The 18,895-nt window shown below is 42.8% G+C and overlaps 1 protein-coding gene across 1 annotated transcript in view; it reads left to right on the top strand.

The window, feature by feature from the left end:
- Positions 1-8,102: 8,102 nt before the first annotated feature.
- Positions 8,103-18,895, top strand: part of CCDC69 (coiled-coil domain containing 69) — a 35,681-nt gene continuing 24,888 nt past the window's right edge. The window contains exon 1 of the mRNA XM_007430061.4: positions 8,103-8,262. Within this exon, the coding sequence (XP_007430123.1) occupies positions 8,215-8,262 (48 nt within the window). The 5' untranslated portion in view covers positions 8,103-8,214. The remainder of the gene's footprint in view (positions 8,263-18,895) is intronic.

Here is an 18,895-nt window from a genome sequence, read left to right as displayed (position 1 = left end):
GATGTATACTTGCCCGCAACTGCATGGTATGCGGTATACTCCTGCGGCGGTGAGGGGATCACCACACCAGCCATCGTATGCCGGCCGTGAAAGCCTTCGACAATACATATTTCCACTTTCCTTGTTCAGTACTCTGAATGCTATAGCTCTTAATTTATCCTGTGCATGGGACTCCTCCTAGGTTTTAAATCCAGAGAATTTCTGCAAGGCAATGCTTCCTCTTTTGTTCCCCATGATTCCATGTTGGTGCCTGTCAAGATAGCATTCACCACCAATTTGCTATTAGGGGGAATGGTTAGACAAAATGATGAATGATGGCTCTGTCATCGACATGATAACTAAGAAGGAAGCCTCCAGAGACTGCCACTTCTAGTTTTCTTTTAGGCATGAATGGCTGGGTGACTGGGTGACACAGGGTGCTTGTGGTGGGGAAAATAGAAAGCAGGAGCATGAAGTATGTTGCCTTGAATTGGCCACATGTTGCCTTGAATTGGCCACAATAAAAGTAGAATAAAAATCAGATAGATAGATAGATAGATAGATAGATAGATAGATAGATAGATAGATAGATAGATAGATAGATAGATAGATAGATAGGCAGGCAGGCAGGCAGGCAGGCAGGCAGGCAGGCAGGCAGGCAGGCAGGCAGGCAGGCAGGCAGGCAGGCAGCCAGGCAGCCAGGCAGGCAGGCAGGCAGGCAGGCAGGCAGGCAGGCAGGCAGGCAGGCAGAGGCAAACTTCAATGTACCAGATGCTGAGGATCACAAAAGATGCCTCTCTCCATCATGCCAGGCTGGCTACTCTTGGGAATTAATGGATGACCTCAATAGATCTTTGGTATTTATATGTTTCTGGCTGGGATCCCACCATGGTAACTATTTGGGAGAATAATCATGATCTCCCTTGGTAATGGGTAATGTAAACACCCATTAAATACTCTCAGAATGCTAAACTTTCTCACCCAAAAAGGCTGGGGATTTCTGGCTTATGTTATCTAGAGTCCTTCAGAAATCTAACACATGCACAATGTTATTTCAGAGTTTTGCCATCTGTTCAGGATTCAATGTATTCTTCCAGACAAGGGTCATACAAAAAAGTATCCGCACGTTTTTTAGGGTCTTTGCTTTATATTTGTTTCCTATTATTCTAGTTTGGGTGCCTTCACAGGTGACAGCACTTCTGATATTCTCTGGCTTGGGGTGCTAAACAGGGTTGGGACTGGGTAGTTAGTACTTAATATAGGGACTGGAGTCTAGGCTGGGAAGTTGCAGGCCATCACAGAAGAAGCCGCAACCCATTTCTGTCCTATTGCCAAGTAAGCTTGGATGGGTGTTGAGCTTGACTGAAAAGAGTGTTCACCTTCTATTCCAGTTTAGCACATTAAGGCAAGCTAAAGGTGAGAGATGTTGCTGAAAGGGCAAGCTTTAATCTGAATATCTGCTTGTTTGCTGTGGATGTTCAGGAGCACTCCCTCCTTTTACCAAAAACAAGTCCAGGTGATGAAGAGAGTAAATGGCCAAGCACTGAGTTTTAATTTTTTCCCCTCTATAAATGTATATCCAATTATCCCAACTACTTGGCATTAAAAAAATGATAAAACCTTGGGAAGACTAAAACCATTCAAACCAAGGGCTTATTCATATTCCCAGGTTGCCCCATCATTAGCTCCAGCCAGCAATGATTTTTAGAGAGCGGGAATGGCTCACGTTGTTTGTACCTGCCTCCCCCTGCCTGCCCCCAATATTTCCTGGGGGTTTTCCTGCTTCATCAGCTCAAAGGCTCCTGTCCGCTTTGCCTGCTGCATTGGCTTTCTTCTACACCCCGCACTTTGATCGGCTGCTTTACAGAGGCAGGATCACCTTCTTACCTCCTTTGTTCAGTTTTTCTGAATAAAGTCTCCTGCAGTTTCTCTTCCCCCCAGTCTTTCTTACTAGCATAGTGATTATAACACTTGCCTGATATGCAGAACATCCCTGGTTTGAAACCTGGCGGGATTTTTTTTTTTTAACCTTTTCTTTCCCTCAGCTACCTACTTTGCTTCTGGGCTTTTTAAAAAAAAAATAAGTCCACTTATGTACTATTTTGTCAGTTTTCTAGTCACTAGTCACCTGCCACACCAGAGATTACTCTGGCTAATTTAAGGAAATAGACCACTGTGCAAAATGACGGGTGGACCCTAACAGTGTCTTTATATTATTGTAGCAACCCAATCACACCACTGTGTACTCAGAATTGGGCCCAGTCAGATGCAGCATTTGGTCAATGAGATGGAATTCCTACAGATTATGGTTGCACCACTTTCCCATTCTCTAGCCCAGCCTGCTGCATCATAAAGTCTTTGTAAGGTATGTCAGGTCAGCATCTATAATTAAATGCTGGATAGCAGAAGTTTTATCAGCAAGTAACCTGGCATTTAAAAGCAGGCTCATTAAGTTGGAGGGCTCATCTTTGCTGTCATTTTGACTTCCTTAAACCTCAGCCTGAAAAGAAAGGAGGCCAGCTGCTGGCCTCCCCTAATTTCCCTGGAGTTCTCCAGCCAGAGACGACTTCCATCTTACTCCCAGGCAATGCTCCACTCCCCAATGTCCATTTAGCAGCAGTGGCAGCCATCCTGCTAGGAAGTATAGCAACCAGTCTTTTCAGATGAAAAGAGGCATTACAAGTAGTCCTCACTTAACAATGGTAATTTATTTATTTATTTATTTACTTACTTACTTACTTATTCGATTTATATAGCCACCCAGCTCAGACCAGTGACTCTGGGCAGCTAACAATAATAAAAACAATCGAACAAGTAAAACAATCAAAAAAATATATAAATACAGCCAAAAGATCTTTAAAAAAACCCATTGGTGTCAGCACAACCATGAAACGGGGCCCTTCGCACACTCGGGGCCCCAGGCCTGGGCATAAAGCCAAGTCTTCAAGGCCTTCTGAGAAGCCAAAAGGGTCATGGCCATCCTAATCTCTAGAGGGAGGATGTCTAGAGCAGCAGAAAAGGCACGTCTCCTGGTCCCTGCCAGCTGACATTCCTTGGCTGATGGGACCCAGAGCGGGCCCTCCTGCCAGACCGGATTGGATGGGTAGAAACAACTGGGAAAAGTTGATCCCTAAGGTAACCTGGTCCCAAGCCATGAAGGGGTTTAGAGGTGACAACCACCACCTTTAGTTGCACCCGGAAACACACCGGCAACCAGTGCAGCTCCCAAAGCAGTGGTGTTACATGTGCCAAGTAGCTGACACAATTTACAACCTGGGAAGCTGCATTCTGTACCAGCTGAAGCTTCCGAATGCTCTTCAAGGGCAGCCCCATGTACAGCGCATTGCAATAGTCCAAACGGGAGGTCACAAGGGCAGGTAGAGCCTCCCAGTCCAGGAATGGGCAGAACTGGCACACAACCTGAAGGTGTGCAAAAGCCCTCTTAGCCACGGCTGCCACTTGCTCTTCCTGCAGGAGCCGTGCGCACTGGGTCCATCTGGGACCGTGCCACCCCATCCGGAACCAAAGAATTGGGACCGGAATTTCCATTGCTAAGTGATATGGTCATAAAGCGTGATGTCACGTGACCACACCACTTAGCAATGGCAGTTCTGGCAATCCCCAGTTACCATTGTTAAGTGAGGACTGCACGGGTCATTAAGCAAGGACCTCACATGATTGCGACTTCTGACTTCCTGCCGGCTTCCCCGTTGACTTTGCTTGTGGGAAGCTGGCAGGGAAGGTCGCAAATCGTGATCATGTGACTGCGGGGGTGCTGCAATGGCTGGAACTTTGAGGACCAGTCCTAAGCACCACTTGCTCAGTGCCATCAGAAGTTTGAACCATCGCTGAATCAATGGTCATTAAACAAAGATTACCTGTATCATAAAAAATAACACTCTTAAAAACGAGATGTCCAAATAGTAAATCCAGGTGCTGAGTTTTTGTAATATTTATTATGTCTGCTATGTAAGTCAGGATGGGGTTGCAGAGATACAATGGTGAGGCATTAACTTGCTTGGGAGAAAGGCCAATCTCGGGGACATTCCCCACATCTGCAACAGTCCATAAGGATGCACTGAATGCTGTCTGTTGTGGAGAGGGGTCAAAAAAGGATAGGGGAAAGGAAACAAAAAATATTCTACAAAGGGCATGGCTGGCACACTGTACAGGTTTGTATAATGGTAGTTTTAACAGACTACTTATGACCAGGGCAGAGAAACAGACTAAGAGCTTTTCTCTACTGCGGAATGGAAGTGCTATTCACTCCTCCATGAGCCAATCTTTCGTGCTAACAATTTGCCATCCCCATTGCCAGCTCTTATCTTCCCTCTCTTCCCTATCACTTCCAGTCACCCGACTTTTTTCAAGTGACAAAGATAACAGGTTACAAGTCTAATAGATTTTATACACCTTGAGGTGGCTGCCTATGGACAGCCACAGAATCAGCGGAGGGGGGGATAATACTTTGGTAGAATCAAGGAGGACTTTAGCCTGCCTCACTTAGGGGCTAAGGAAGAGTTGAAGGCAATGGCATAGGAAGCGGCAGGGTAGGGGGGAAAAACTTGGCAGGCAGGTTTGCGCTGTGATTAGGTACAAATGGGGAAGGCCCTCAGCTGGTGAGTCGGGGAAAAGAGGAAGAAAGTTTGACACCAATCAGGAGGAACAGGAATATGATAAGAATCTGTTGAAATGGCTCTAACTCACAGGCAGCTGGGGGGAGGGGTGTGGAAGCAAAGTGGGGTAAATTAAGATGCCTATTTACACAATTATGTACTTATGTTGTGACAGCTGACACAAGTAGGCAGTCTGCTTCATTTGCCTGCACTGTCGTCATTTGGATGTCATTATGGCTTGTTACAGCATCTATGCTTCACATTAATCTAATTATTTGTCCTTGCTCTGTTGTTCAGGGGCTTCCAACACTTTGTAACCCAAAGGTCATGTCACCAAGATTGTTTGTTAATAACTGCCTGTTCTTAAGCTCCTGCTGGTATCATCAGTGATACTATCTAGTCTCTTTCTCTCCTATTAGCTGCTGCTGCTGCTGCTTCTTCTTCTTCTTCTTCTTCTTCTTCTTCTTCTTCTTCTTCTTCTTCTTCTTCTTCTTCTTCTTCTTCTTCTTCTTCTTCTCCTTCTCCTTCTCCTTCTCCTTCTCCTTCTCCTTCTCCTTCTCCTTCTCCTTCTCCTTCTCCTTCTCCTTCTCCTTCTCCTCCTCCTCCTCCTCCTCCTCCTCCTTCTTCCCTTCATTTTTTCCAAATATCAGGCCCTTCTCCAGTGACTCTTCCTTCACATTATCTGTCCAAAATATTTAAGCTGTAGATTCATTGTTAATACTTCATTAAGCCGCCTGATTTTACTTTATCTAATATATTCAATGATTTATTCTTCTTGCAGTCCCAGGTATTCTCGACAGTTTTTTCCAACACCACATCCATTTTTCTTTGTTCAGGTTTTCTGATGGTCCAGCTTTCACAGCCATATGTAAAAACTGGGGAGACCAGAGTACTGACTATGCATACCTTTGCTGTCTATGTGATGTCTCTGCATTTTAATATTCTGTCTTGATCTGTCGTAGTCTTCCTCTCAGGTACAGACTTTTCTTAATTTCATAACTTTAATCATGATTTCTGCATTTTTGAGCCTAGGAAAATTAAGTCTCTTACGACTTCAGCTTCTTCTCTGCCTATTTGTATTGTCTGTTGACATAATTTTAGGGTTTTGTTTTTTTTAATATTGAGCAGCAGATGGACGTTTGCACTCTCTTCTTTCACTTTCAGCAAGAGATTCATGTCTTCCTCACTTCCTGCCATCCAAACAGCATCTGAGATATTTCTCCCAGCAATTTTAATTTCTTCTATTCCAGCATTTCTCACAATATCTTCAGCATTTAAGTTAAGTAGGGGGACACTCCAATTCTGAATCATTTAGTTGTTCCATATTCCATTATAACAGTAGTCCTCTCACAGAAGCTATGGCAGAACAACCTAAAAGATAACAAAATATTAAAGTGTGTAGGTACATAGACCCTATTTATTTTCAGTAGAGTCATCAACAAGCACATTGAAATCTCTCTCTCTCTGTCTGGGGATACAATATATCTACACTCTAAATAGAAGGGAATACCTCCAGATAATTTAAAGTTTCCTTAATTACAGACGATCTAACAGATTCCTTTTTCCTCCCAAGAAGCAACTACCATGTACGTTTAGCTGGATTCCTCCCAGGCAAGGCTTCCCTACCCTTCTTGCTGAGGGAAGGTCTTTAAAGGGTGAAATCTTATCTTGCCTGCCCCCCTTTAAATGGCAACATCTTACAAACAAACCTCCTGTAACTGAAATCAGTAACCACAACACTGCCTGCCGTTCTACTGCCCAGAACACCGCCCTGTCAACCTCTGACGTGATGATCGTATTACCGGGAATACTAGGCTGGGCTGAGATAAGAAAGACCACAGCGCAAAGGAGCCACAACCACAAGGGTGGGCCCAGGCAGGGTAGTCAAGCCCACCAAGCCCACAAGCCTATTCCCAATGCTCCAGATTGAAACACCATCGAGCCCAGATGGAAGAGGGTAGCTGTGTGCAGAATTGTGCACACTGGGAGATTTTGCCTTGTCGTAGCCCTCACTGTTGAGACGGTGCCAATTCTGCTTAGACCGCCAGTTCCTGGTATCCTGGATAGGCAAGATCAGGGGGAAATAATACAGGCTTAGCAGATGATGGCCCAGTTTAAGTCGGATGATAGACCTGATTGCAACCTGTTTGAAATGAGCCGAACGCTGGAAATGCATCATATCACACACACCATGATTTATAACTTGCAATGACTGGCAAACACTAGGGCCGTACGTGATTTGGAATGGTGGAGGTGACCCACTTCAGAACTTGTGAGAATGTAAACGTAGCTCCTCTCTGCTGCTCATTAAAGCAGCCAGGCATTTCTCAGGCTTCCATGTGAACTTGAAAAAAGAAAAAGAAAAAAGATGCTGCTGCTTTAGTGAGTTCAGCTTTAATGTGACTCTTTTTATGAGCTGGTTCCTGGAACACACTACCCCACAAACCATAGCTTGGTTGGTTCACGCAACACGCTCAGCCCAAATCATAACAGCAGCAGCAACAGCAACAACATTATGGCTTAGAAAACCTTTTCCTATCTGCACTGTGCTATTTCTATGCTGTTTCCTGCTGGACTTTAGGTGGGAAGCTGCAACTAAAGGCAAAGAAGTTAACCTTGATGGAAGGTTCCATCTACGCACCTAATATAGACACAAAAGTTTTTGTAGAAATAGTTAATGCTGATTTATATACTAACAGCCATGGGAGTCCACAGGATGGGGAAGCAAATGGCGACATGTGCATGATGAAGTCATAACACAAATGACACCACTTAGGTACCTGGGTCAAATGCCAGGGCGCGAGTATGTAATGGCTACATTTGCAGGATGATGTCATTGTAATATGGCATCATTTTACTGTCACTGGTTTGCTGTGAATGCTGCTGCTAAGAACCTAATCCCACGCAAGTGTAATTTATTCATTAACATGGTTGAATTCATAACCTATGTTTCTACCCGAAAAGGGCACTCAAGGAGGATGGCATTAAGACAGTGCAGAACAAATGAATAAAATAATAAAAATAAAACCAATTGTTAGTGTGCATATTTTTTAAAAAATCATTGTATCATTAAGACAAAGATAAAGTCTCCTTCAAGTTGAACTTATTTACAAAAGACTACAGAGACAAATCCATGAGGTTTTCTTGGCAACAATATGAAAGTGGTTTGCTGGTTCTTGTTTTTCTGGGCTCTTTTTTCGGCTTTCCAGTTTAATCTACACCCCTGCGATTTCTGGACGATCTCCCATCCAAGTACTAACTAAGGTTTGGGAGGATCAGCCGAGATGGACTAGGTGCTAGTCCCAGACAGGGAGAGGTTACCATCTGGGCAGCCGGACCTGAACGGGCATATATTTTTGCGAAACGAAAGCACGGGAGACTTTTGAAAGGGGCTTTTCTTCTGATACTTACGGCGCGCGACTGCCTAAGCATGAAGTTGAAACAGGCTGTTTTCAGGTTCCGTTTCAGGGTCTTAGAGGAGGCAGCGCGCGGGATGGAGACCGCGCTGGCCGGCGGCGGCGGCGGCGGCGGCGGCGGGTTTTGCCGCCGCCGCCGGTGCCCTTGGTCTTAACCCCTTGACCCCCGCAGAGCTCCATCCGAGCCCCGCAAGCGAAGAGGAATGGGCTGCAAGGAGAGTAAACTGGGCTGCTGTGAAGCCAGAAGAAAGGTAAGCGCGCGGGGCAGGGAGCGGGAAAAAAAAAGTAACTTTGGGCTGTTGGAGGTGGTATTTCGGGGTAGGCTCGCGCACTGGTTTCTCTTGACAGCCCTTGTTGTTTCCAGCCCCGGAGAAGAACTGGGGCGTGTGGCTGTGGAAACTGTGGGCGTCCCGTCCCCAAGATTTCTGACAAACTCACTTACTCTCACACTCACACACACACACACACACACAAACTTCCTTTCTACTGCCAAGACCTAATCAGTTCGTGAATCAGAGGCGAGAGGCGTCCGGGAAGGAGAAAGGAAGGAGCCGTTTAGCAACAAAGCCCAGGACTTTGCGACCGCAGTGACAAGTGTGTGCCTGTGAACAAGTTCAGCTGCTGTTCATCTCTCTCTTCCCCTCTCCCCCGCCCCAAACCATGTAGGTACCCGAACGATTGCTGATCGATGTCCCGCGGGAAAGCTGGGAAGTCGAGCGGACCCCCCCTCCCCCCTTGCAAACAAAGGGAGTCCTCCTTTCTAGCTATAATAAGAGCGGGAGGGAGGGAGGGAGACGCAGCCGCTGCCGACGGCGAAGTCAACTTTAGAAGAGCGCGATTGGTCGGAGATCCTTACATTACAGTACAGTAGTTTGTCCCTCGCTTGTAGCGCTCGGACATCCGTGTCGCTGGGGGAGTGAGCTCCCTGTAACTCTTTTCAAGGAGAGCTCTGTGTCTCTATCTGGTCGCACGTGTGGATATGTTGTCCATGACCCACATCCCCTCACAGATTGACCTTCGGGTAATTCGCCTTTACCGGTGAAGGATGGTACAAAACGGTTTAGAGGCAACTTCGCTAACGTGGTGGGCTGCATTCGCCCAAGAGGCTGTCCTATAAACCAGGATTTACAAATCACAGTAGATGACTTCGCACAGCATGCTAAGTTAAAGCCAGTAAACTTCACAATATGCTAAAATGTATGTTTCTTTGGTTTCGCATTTGCCACTGTGATTAGTAAACCTGGATTTAGCAAGTGGAGTGAATACTGTGGTAGTTTATGTCACGCTGGGAAACTTTTCCAAAGTTAATGCGGGATTGTTAACAGAGTGCCAGGAGGTGGCACTTATTCTGAATTCATAATCCAGAGCTAAGAGATGTAGACTTATTTACATTTGCTGGATTGTTAGGAAAAGAAGCAGTATTGGTGTGTAATTTTCAACTGGAAAATAAAAATAAAACATATCTCAGATTGCATGAAAGGCTGTGCAAATTCCACTAACCTTCTTCTTTGTTTTAAACAAGAAAGTCTCTACCAGGTTATTATCTTGCATTGAAAAAGATGCTTCCAACCACATTTCAAAGCAAATAGCAATGCCTGTGATCCCATCATGTTTATTCTGAGGACAGGATGTGTTTATTTAGTTTCAAAATGCTAGTAAAAGCAGTTTGATGGAGTGGCAGGGTACTCACTTTTTATAGAAATACTTATTTTGGAGAGATGGTGAATTTTCAGCTGAGTTTATAGTTAAACTCAACTGGCAGATTGGACAGCAGCCCTGAAATTTTGCCATACATTTTTATTTTATTTATTTTTTTAATCAATTTATATGGCCGCCCATCTCAACAAGGATTCTGGGTAATGAACAGTGTTTAAAAAGTAAAAACTTTTGGGGGGGCAGTAATTCAAAACCATAAACCTCTTTCCTTTCCTGTAATTTTCTGGTTTCCAATTCTCATGATAATAACAGTGAAAATAATATTTGGTCGCAAAATATATCAAGGCAGATTTAAAATCTTTTTTTAGTTATATTGTGGAAAATATTGAGACTGAATTTTTTTCTATAACATATAGCAAATAATATCATTTTAAAATAAATAAATAAAAAAATATTCTCAAAACACAGCTGTACAGTTCCAGTTCTCTGAGTTTCAAAATTTCATTTTGCAAGTGTAAAATACATTGATTAGGGTGAGCAATTAAGGATGTAATTCTGTATTTACTTTTATTTGACCTTAATTGTGACTAGATAGTAGGGCTGTGTTGTATAAAATCTATATAAAGAGCTTTGAATAAAGTTAGATAAATTTTTAAAAAGCCTGTGCAGCTTTTTCTTTCATTAATCAGATTCTCTAGCAAAATGCAGCATTTCTGGAACCCCCTACATGGCTTATTAAAATGAACTATGCTGAAAATCATGCATTTTGAATATTGAATATGTTGCTGAACGATATATACATGCTAAACTCAGGTGTGAACCATTTGTGTAGTGGGTGAGGCACCAGGCTAGAAATGGGGAGACGGTGAGTTCTAGTCCCTCCTTAGGCACGAAGCCAGCTGGGTGACTTTGGGCCAGTTACCCTTTTTCAGCTTTAGGAAGGAAACAGTGGCAAACCACTTCTGAAATCTTGCCAGGAAAAATGCAGAGACTGGTCCAGGCAGTGGCCAGGAGTCAACACTGACCTGAAGGCACCAAAAAACAAAAAAAGGCCTGGTGTGAGTCTTTCTGTTCTGTACCTTTTGCGCACAGTGGAAATGAGTTTTGCAAAATGCAACTCCTTATTTCTAAAAAGAGGTGCCAAATCTTAAATCCCTGATCACCAGACTGCACACACAAATCTGCCATAATTATTGACAGGAAAAACTAATACTTTGCCCATGAGCAGAAGCACAATTGATTGATTGATTGACTGATTGATACAGTGAACATATATTCTACACCTGTGAGCATGTTTTGCCTGACTGAACTTAGACCTTGTGAAAATGGTGATGCAAACCTTTGCAAAAATTCATTACAGCAGTAGATGTTCATAATCATCATATTCTATCCAGAAATACTCATGTCTTCTCTTACATATTTTTCCCATTTCTCAGGGAAAAGAAATCTGAAAAGACAAACCTATTATTCTCTGTGTTTGGAATCCGTGCTTTGAGTTACTAAGGAACTTCTCTGAATGCTTTCGTCCCTCTTTTCTTTGGCAATCCACACCTGTAAAATTAGGCTTCTCCTCAATGCTTAACTGTTGCACAATATGTTAATCTCCTGCATGCAGTGAAAACAGTTCTGTACCAGTCCAGAGGAGCTCTGACAGAAACTTATATCCAGGTCACTTTAAAAATATCATGTGAAAGGCAGAGGTCCAGAATCTGAAGATCTCTTTGAAAGACAGGGAGAGAACAAGAACTGGAAAATACCATGAATTCAGGTTATTGGTATTGCTGGACTAACCTTACCGATAAGGTACATATAACAGAGTGAGAAATTCTCACAAATCCCTTACAAAAAATGTCATGCTTTATCAAATATACCATTTCCCCGAAAAATGATAAGATTGGAGACAAAATTTATTTTATTTTTTGTGCTGGCTGAAAGGAAAAGTGGTTAGTGGTAAATAGTTGTGTGGGGGCCTGCTCCTAAGTCTGAATTTGTCACTTAATCATCAGTACCATTTCAAAGCAGTGGCTGACTTTTAAAAATTAATTGATATACACCCTATCCTTATTACATCCTAAGACAACTTAAGATGACTTTATAGCACTACAAAAAGAGCAAGAAGTATTGCCGGAATCTTAGGATCGACATGATGTTACCTAGTCAGGTAATGAAATGTCTGCAAGGAAACAACCAAGCTCAGAGAGCACCAAGGACTCCACAGTTCAACCCTGAGCTACAGATATCCTCTTCTATTGGAACAGATGAGTAAGCTTAGTTAAATAAATAACTTTCCAGTCTGCCCGGATGCAGGCCTATTTCTCAGGCTCTTTCTTTACTATTTTCCCATCTTTTGTAGGGCAAAGGATGTGCACGGGGGATTACATCTGGAAGAGAAGGAAGGTTCCAGCAGGCTGGACGCAGCTGACATATGCGAGTCCAGAATCAGGAACAGCATTAAGAGGTGCTGTTTGCATCCTGATCTGAAGTGGAGCAAACTGGTAGACAGCCCCTAGAGTCCCTGTATTTCCAACCCGGCACCACACTGGGAAGGCTTAATTAGAAAAGAGGTGAATGCAATCCAAGTAGCTATCTTTGTGTAGCATTTAAGATGAATGGGAGCCGCATCCTATTACTTTTATTATTAAACCGTTTTTAATTTTAATGTATTTTGGATGAAGAACAGAGAGGAAATCAATTACTCAAAAGTTTATATGAACAGATCACACAAGCTTTTGCCCTATATATGTGATCTTTACTATCAGTAAGGTGTTTTGTTTAAAAAAAGCACTATATGTATTTTCTTTTATAAGAAATTCAGGGCTGCATATATGGAATTCCCCATTTGTCCCCTCACAACCAATTGCATCTGTAACAACTCACAATATCAAAATGACAGCATGTATCCATGATATCAGTGCACAAATAGCACAATTACACAATGACATCCTGACGTGTGATGCAAGGGCTTTAAGTCATGTCCTTTGCATGATGATATCATGATACACTTTGCCTCTCCCCACAGATGGCCATCTTCACAATTCCCCTGTAAAGAAGGATAGTTCAAGGGGCAGATGTGACAGGGTTTTCTACCTCACACAATGACACAGCTAAACAAACCATATATTTGTCAAGCATGATGAGTGAACCCACCATTGTACTGATTTATACAACATTTGGAGTCATACTTTGTTTATTTAGGCTTAGTGGATTGCATGAATCCAGTCACTGGGTTGGTAAGCCATGATCTCTGGCTTAAAGCAACCTGTCTCTTCTTGGCACCTTTCAGTGGTGTGTTCAGCTTCCAACGTTTTTAGCAATGGCAGGTTAGCTGGGAATTGGGAGAGTGTTCAGGCTGGCAAGATTTCTTAGTGTATTATGTGATCCTACACAACTGTAGTTTACACAACAAACCAGCGTTCAAAAAATTCATAAGCGTGAGCTAGAAACCTACTGAGATTATGGCCAGCTGGTAGTATCCAGTACAGAATGTTATTGGTTTGGTTTGGTTTGAGTGTGTTGTGTGATTCTAACCATTGTAGTTTGTAAACCATGGTTTATAAATTAGTATTTATATCTGAACCAGACTACTGAGGCAGAGAAGGTTTGATTGCATGAGCTAACTAGCTAGGAACCATCTGTTTGGGTAGGGTTGTCATAATATCCCATGCAGCAGCTTCTTTGCCATTTCAAGGGTGTGGGTTCTGGCTGGCCTCAGACCTTCTGTCATCTATTTTTGTTTCTTAGAGCACAAGAAGATAAGGAAATGATTGTGTTGGTGCCACAGCCAGAAGCCCACGGGGATCTGTAGCAAGAAGAATGCTGGTTGAGCGGCCCAGAGGATTGTACTGTTACATTATATCAGGGGTTGGAATTCAGCTGCCTGGCACAGGGGGAGACAACGTGTGTTTATAGTCGGAGAGATGGCTGGCCTCATTCCAGAGCCGGATTAGATATCCTGCACTACTGGAGAACAATCCTGTAACAAGCTAGAGTTATATGAAATGTAAGTAGGCAAAATCTGAGCAGCAGGCTAAAATGAAAAGACACAGAAAAGAAAAGACACTGGACAAAATGTGTGGGAACAAAAATGTTCTGAAGGAATTTTTCTTGCATTCTTTGGTTCCAGTTAACCATCTTTCTTTACTGTGTCTGACATGATTTTCTGGGGCTTTACACTAAGAATAGCCTTGGCCCTCAGCTTGCTCCATACAGAGATTGCCCCTTCCAGATGTCTTAGATTACAAGCCCTATAATCTGCAGCAAGAATCAACAATGAGCTGCTGTCCAAGGGTTGTTGAAGTTGTAGTCTAACACAGCTGGAGGGCACCAAAATGGGAAATGTTAATCTATGGTCTCCCATCAATTACTGAGGGAGGGATGTGCTAATCTGGGGTTTGGGTGTGGCACCAGCCAAGAACCAGTGGCAGGGATTGTGGAGTGGCCCTTGTCATCTGGGACTCTCTGGTGGCATTCATAGGTGATTGAATGGGAGACCCTTTAAGTTGGCCTCTAGGGATGAGGTGGGATTGTTGCTTCTGTACCAGTCTCCCTGCTGCAAAGCAACCTCCCTGCCTGAACTCCTGAACTCTGTAGATGGGTTGGCAGCAAGTCTTTGTGGACTTTAATCTGTCTTCTCTGAGTGTGAAGCCATAGGCAGCTCAGGAGTTCATGAGCCACTCTGGCATCCATACGTCTGGTCCAGATAATTGAGAGCCCAATGCATAGCTGTGGTCACATGCCAGATCTCGTCTTCCTGTTGAGACATGGGCAACACGATTTGAATTTGGGGGAGATTTCCATCACTCTCTTGTTATGATCAGATCACTTTCAGATCGAGAATTCTTAAAATGCCATAGGAAGTGGGCCTAATTGATTGGTCTACCCCAAGTGTCTGATGGACCCAAAGGAGTTCCACAGGGAACTTGGGTTTTTTTCCTGAAGCTTTGATGCATGGTCTGGCTGAAGCCTTGGTCGCTGCTTGCAATGAGAGGGTGACGAGGGCTTTGAATCAGATTGCACCTATGCTGCCTTTCCCCTCCGATGTAGCCCGGATCTCCCCTCGGTCCACAGAGGAGCTTAGGGAGATAAAGCAGAAGAGGAGATGCCTAGAATACGATTGGAGGGCAACGCAGAGCAAACATGATATAGAGCTGCTATTAAGGCCTATCTCATGGCAATAAGTGCAGCAAAATATGCAAAATGTCATTACCTTTCCACCCTTATTGCATCTGCAGATAGTACCCGGTGGCTCTGGTTCAGGTGAGCTGGTCCCTTCTGGGCAAGTGTGGGCCAGAGATCTATTCATAGGGCCATGAGGAGAAATATGCTAGGCATTTTATAGATAAAGTCACTCAGATTTGCTCCAAATTGAACTCTGGCCTTGGTGCAGGTCCCATAGTGTTGACTGGTGCTCTAGCTCAGTTATCTTGCCAGAGTTTGAGCCTGTCTTGAGGAAGTGAACCATGTTCTTGAGGCTGTAAGTTCTGCCACCTCTACTAAGCTATGATGGTAATATAGGTTTATGCATTTGAATTCTGTTGCCAGGAAAGCTGAGAGCATGAAATTTGGCATTGGTCTGATATTTTACTAATTGTACCTCTTAACTGAACACATATTGTTGTGATTTTAATAAGTTTTGAAATGGCCAAATAAAATGAGATAATGACTTCCTGTACTAGCTTTCCCCCAACCTGGACTTCTCAAGATGTATTTGACTACACTTTCAATAACTTTCCAATCATGCTGACAAGTTTTGTAGTTCTACAGCCTGGAATGTATACAGATCAAACTCTATATACTCAATTCATTGCATATATTCAGAGAAATCATAGAGTAGCTTGGCAGCTGCAAACACAGGACAAAGCACTTTAAATGACACTGAGTCAGAAAGTTCAATCAGAAAGTTCTGAACACATAATTAAGTTTTCCACTGAGATGAATAGAGTTTCAAAGTGCTTGGCAAAATAGCACTCACCTTTTCGGTTTATCCAGAGAAGAACATCCCTTTGTGTTCATAATATATTGCTCTGGTTAGGACTGTAGTGTAAATTTAGCATCCAAAATTATAACTAAACTTCATTTCATATAGAATTTTTAGAATATACATATTCTAATTCTTCTCCAAATCAAGCTTGCTCGGAGAATCTTAGTCAATGCATTTTTTATTCTGATGGAAGACTATTAAGTGATTGTTCTCCGCCAGTGAAACAGTCCATCATGGTGACCTTCAGATATAATGCATTACAACTCCCCTCAGCTATGACAGCCACTAGCTATGCTTGTTTGGAATGATGGGAGTTGCAGTCCAACACATGTAATGCACAAACCAGTAAGGGCTGTGCTGTGCCAAGAGATTTCTACACTGGAATTTGCCAGGGATGACACTTCATCACTTAAGTGGTCTCCACTTAAAGGCCAATGGGAGCAATTGCTTTCATTTTATTTGCAGTGGCTAAATGGAGAAGTAACATTCCTACCAATCACCTTCTACCCCTGATTGCCCCTGTTACTCCACCTCCTGCAGTCCAGGATGAGAGAAGCCAGATCTTGTCTTTCCTTTATGCGACATTGTGTCAGGATTTGAAGGGTGCTATCATATCCCCCTTCTTGATTGTCTTTTCTCAAATAGGAGCATATGTAGCTCCTTCAAATGTTCATAGAACAACACATTTGGATGTAATGGAATGAAGCCTATTCTGTTGGGGCTGAGAATGAGCTGATACGAATATATAAAAGATCAAGTGACCTGATATCTGTTTTATGGCTTTAACCACCAAGGACTGCTCTAAAGATTAGGAATTTTAGATCTTAATCAAGTACTTCTTAAAAACTGCATATTGACAGTTGTAAATGTAACTTGTGAATGAAATAATTTAGCTTTCTCAACTTTAGCTACATAACTCCGGACATGACTCATGCAAGCTTCAGCCAGCATTGGGGGGATGGAAATGATGAGAGTTATGGTTCAGGTACATCTGGAGGAAGGATGAGTGAAACTCATGTTTGGAACATTCAATACACAGTATATAAAGACACTGAACAGCTGGGTTACATTGTAGTTCTCTGATGAGTGTAATCTCATGGGCAAACTCAGAGGTTGAGATTGGCCCTAGAGCTCCATCTTTTCCTAGTCTGTTAAATGTTGTTACAACACTTTGGTCATGTCCTTGCATGTATTCCACCCATCTTTAAGTTGGCAGAAAAGTACATCCACAAAATTTGCCCTGGCCCTTTGGCTGAGTACAGCTATGTTTTAGCCAGCCCTATATCCAGGAAGTGGTGCCATCATTACAGATTTAATGTGGGATAGTTTTAGGGCAACGATTGGTGGACTCCATGCTTCCTTTCACTTCCCACCAAGCATCAGCTACTGGTGGGAAAAATACCCACCAACCACTCACTGTAATGTGTGGTGGGTCAGGGTTCGGGAACCTCAAGCTTTATCCTATTACCTTTCTCATGCCCCCACTGGAAAGTCACCTGGTTTTTTTTGTTTGTTTGTTTTGGTCATAAGACTATCAATATTCTGGAAATCAAAGGTCCTGGGTCAAAAACAAAACAAAGAAACTGACCTGTCAGGATGGATGGATCTGGCATGTAGATTGACAGTCCCTTTCATTTCATTCCATTGTCCTCAGCTGTTAGTTAAAAAAAAATTGGTCATAGTTCATAGCAAAACAAATACAAATCACAAAAAATAAAAAATAAAAAATAAAGAGACCTGTCAATTTGAATGGAGTTGCATAGAAAGGGAGAGAGCTCCCTCCAGCTTCAACTCATTGCCCTCTCATGCCCCACTGACAGACAAGATTTTGTCTTTTGTCATAGAACTGTAGGATTACTGATTTTGTGGGATATTGATAGTTCTATGACAAAAACAGACAAACAAACAAAAAACATCTGAAAGGTCTAATCTGCACAAGCCAGGTGTCCAATTTCTCTAACAGTCCATGTCAAGATGGCCATAAAGAAAAAGAAGCTTTGCCCCCAGCAGACTTAAGTAATTAATAGGAGGTGGGCAGATCCCTGTTCTTGACCATGACATCACCAGCCTTGTTACCAAGGTATCATAGATTGTTCTTATGGGAAGATGTGTCAGGGGAGGAGGGAAAACACCACTAAAGACTATTTCTGGTTGCTTCTGCAATGGGCTGGGGAAGAGATGGAGATGATGTCATGAGGACATGTCCCTTAAAAATCATTACTGATGTATTTTCACTCAGTGGGCAAGAGGATGAGCCCTTTGGATGGCGAACTACTGTATGTCTTTCAAAAAAGAGAACAAATAAAGGTATAGATGTACATTAATTCTGCAGTTGCTGGTTGATACAGGGATGCATATTTAGAAATATTTAGCAGAAGTTGAAGAGAAATCCAACACATTTCAACATAATATGGAAGATTTTGCTCTTCTAGTATTACCTGGTAGATTGCAAGGCCTCTTCTGTCCCTTTTTAAATTTCTTGCTTTTTAAAACACACTCAGCACCCATTCAAATATATGATACTTGCAAGTATCAGTCTTCTGATGGTCTTTCAAATAGAAGACTATACTGTGTAAAGCATAAAGGACACACAGTTGGCCTAGCAAAACTGTTTGACATCTATCCTGTATACTGAAATAAAGCCTAATGTCATTTTATTGCTCCCTGAAGTTGGATGCTACCTTTTGATTATAAGCAGACACAATACAGCAAACATAACACAGTAAGTCTATGTCTTAATTTGCCATGTATCCTCCAGGCCACAAAGAGAAACCTGGTAGAGAAAGAGGCTTCAGAAGTTATTGCTCTAAACGTAACACAGTTTGGTCATGTACAGAATAAGCAGTCCCCAGCTTTGTTTGTGCCCCCACCATTATGTTTTAATTAAGGTCTTTCCTAACTGGCAACTTCTTGAAAATGTTTTGTACAAATGTTCTTCCTTTCATAGAACTGGGCAGCAAATATTGTGCTTTGAGCTGGTTGCAAAATCTTTTGAGAGCAATTCCTGGCATGGAAGCAAAATGCTTGGAAGGGTTTGTTCCCCTTCTCATTCTTGGATTCTTGTTATCTTGTATGTGTTTTGGTGGCTGTGGTTTGGTGGAGTGGGGCACAGCTTGGAGATTTTTTTGTCTAAAACAGAACTGATGACATCAACATACAGCATCTCAGATGAATTGATGAACCTTTCTTGCTCAAGCAAGGGGTGATGAAAGTTCCAAATTTTACTGTTCTTTGGGATAGACTATTTT

Source organism: Python bivittatus, unplaced genomic scaffold, assembly GCF_059951505.1.
Source record: "Python bivittatus isolate LINGU-HERP-01145 unplaced genomic scaffold, Pbiv_v1 ctg000080_np1212, whole genome shotgun sequence".
Lineage (NCBI taxonomy): Eukaryota > Metazoa > Chordata > Lepidosauria > Squamata > Pythonidae > Python > Python bivittatus.
The sequence above is the reverse complement of the archived record's forward strand: the minus strand, read 5'-3'. Positions and strand labels throughout refer to the sequence as shown.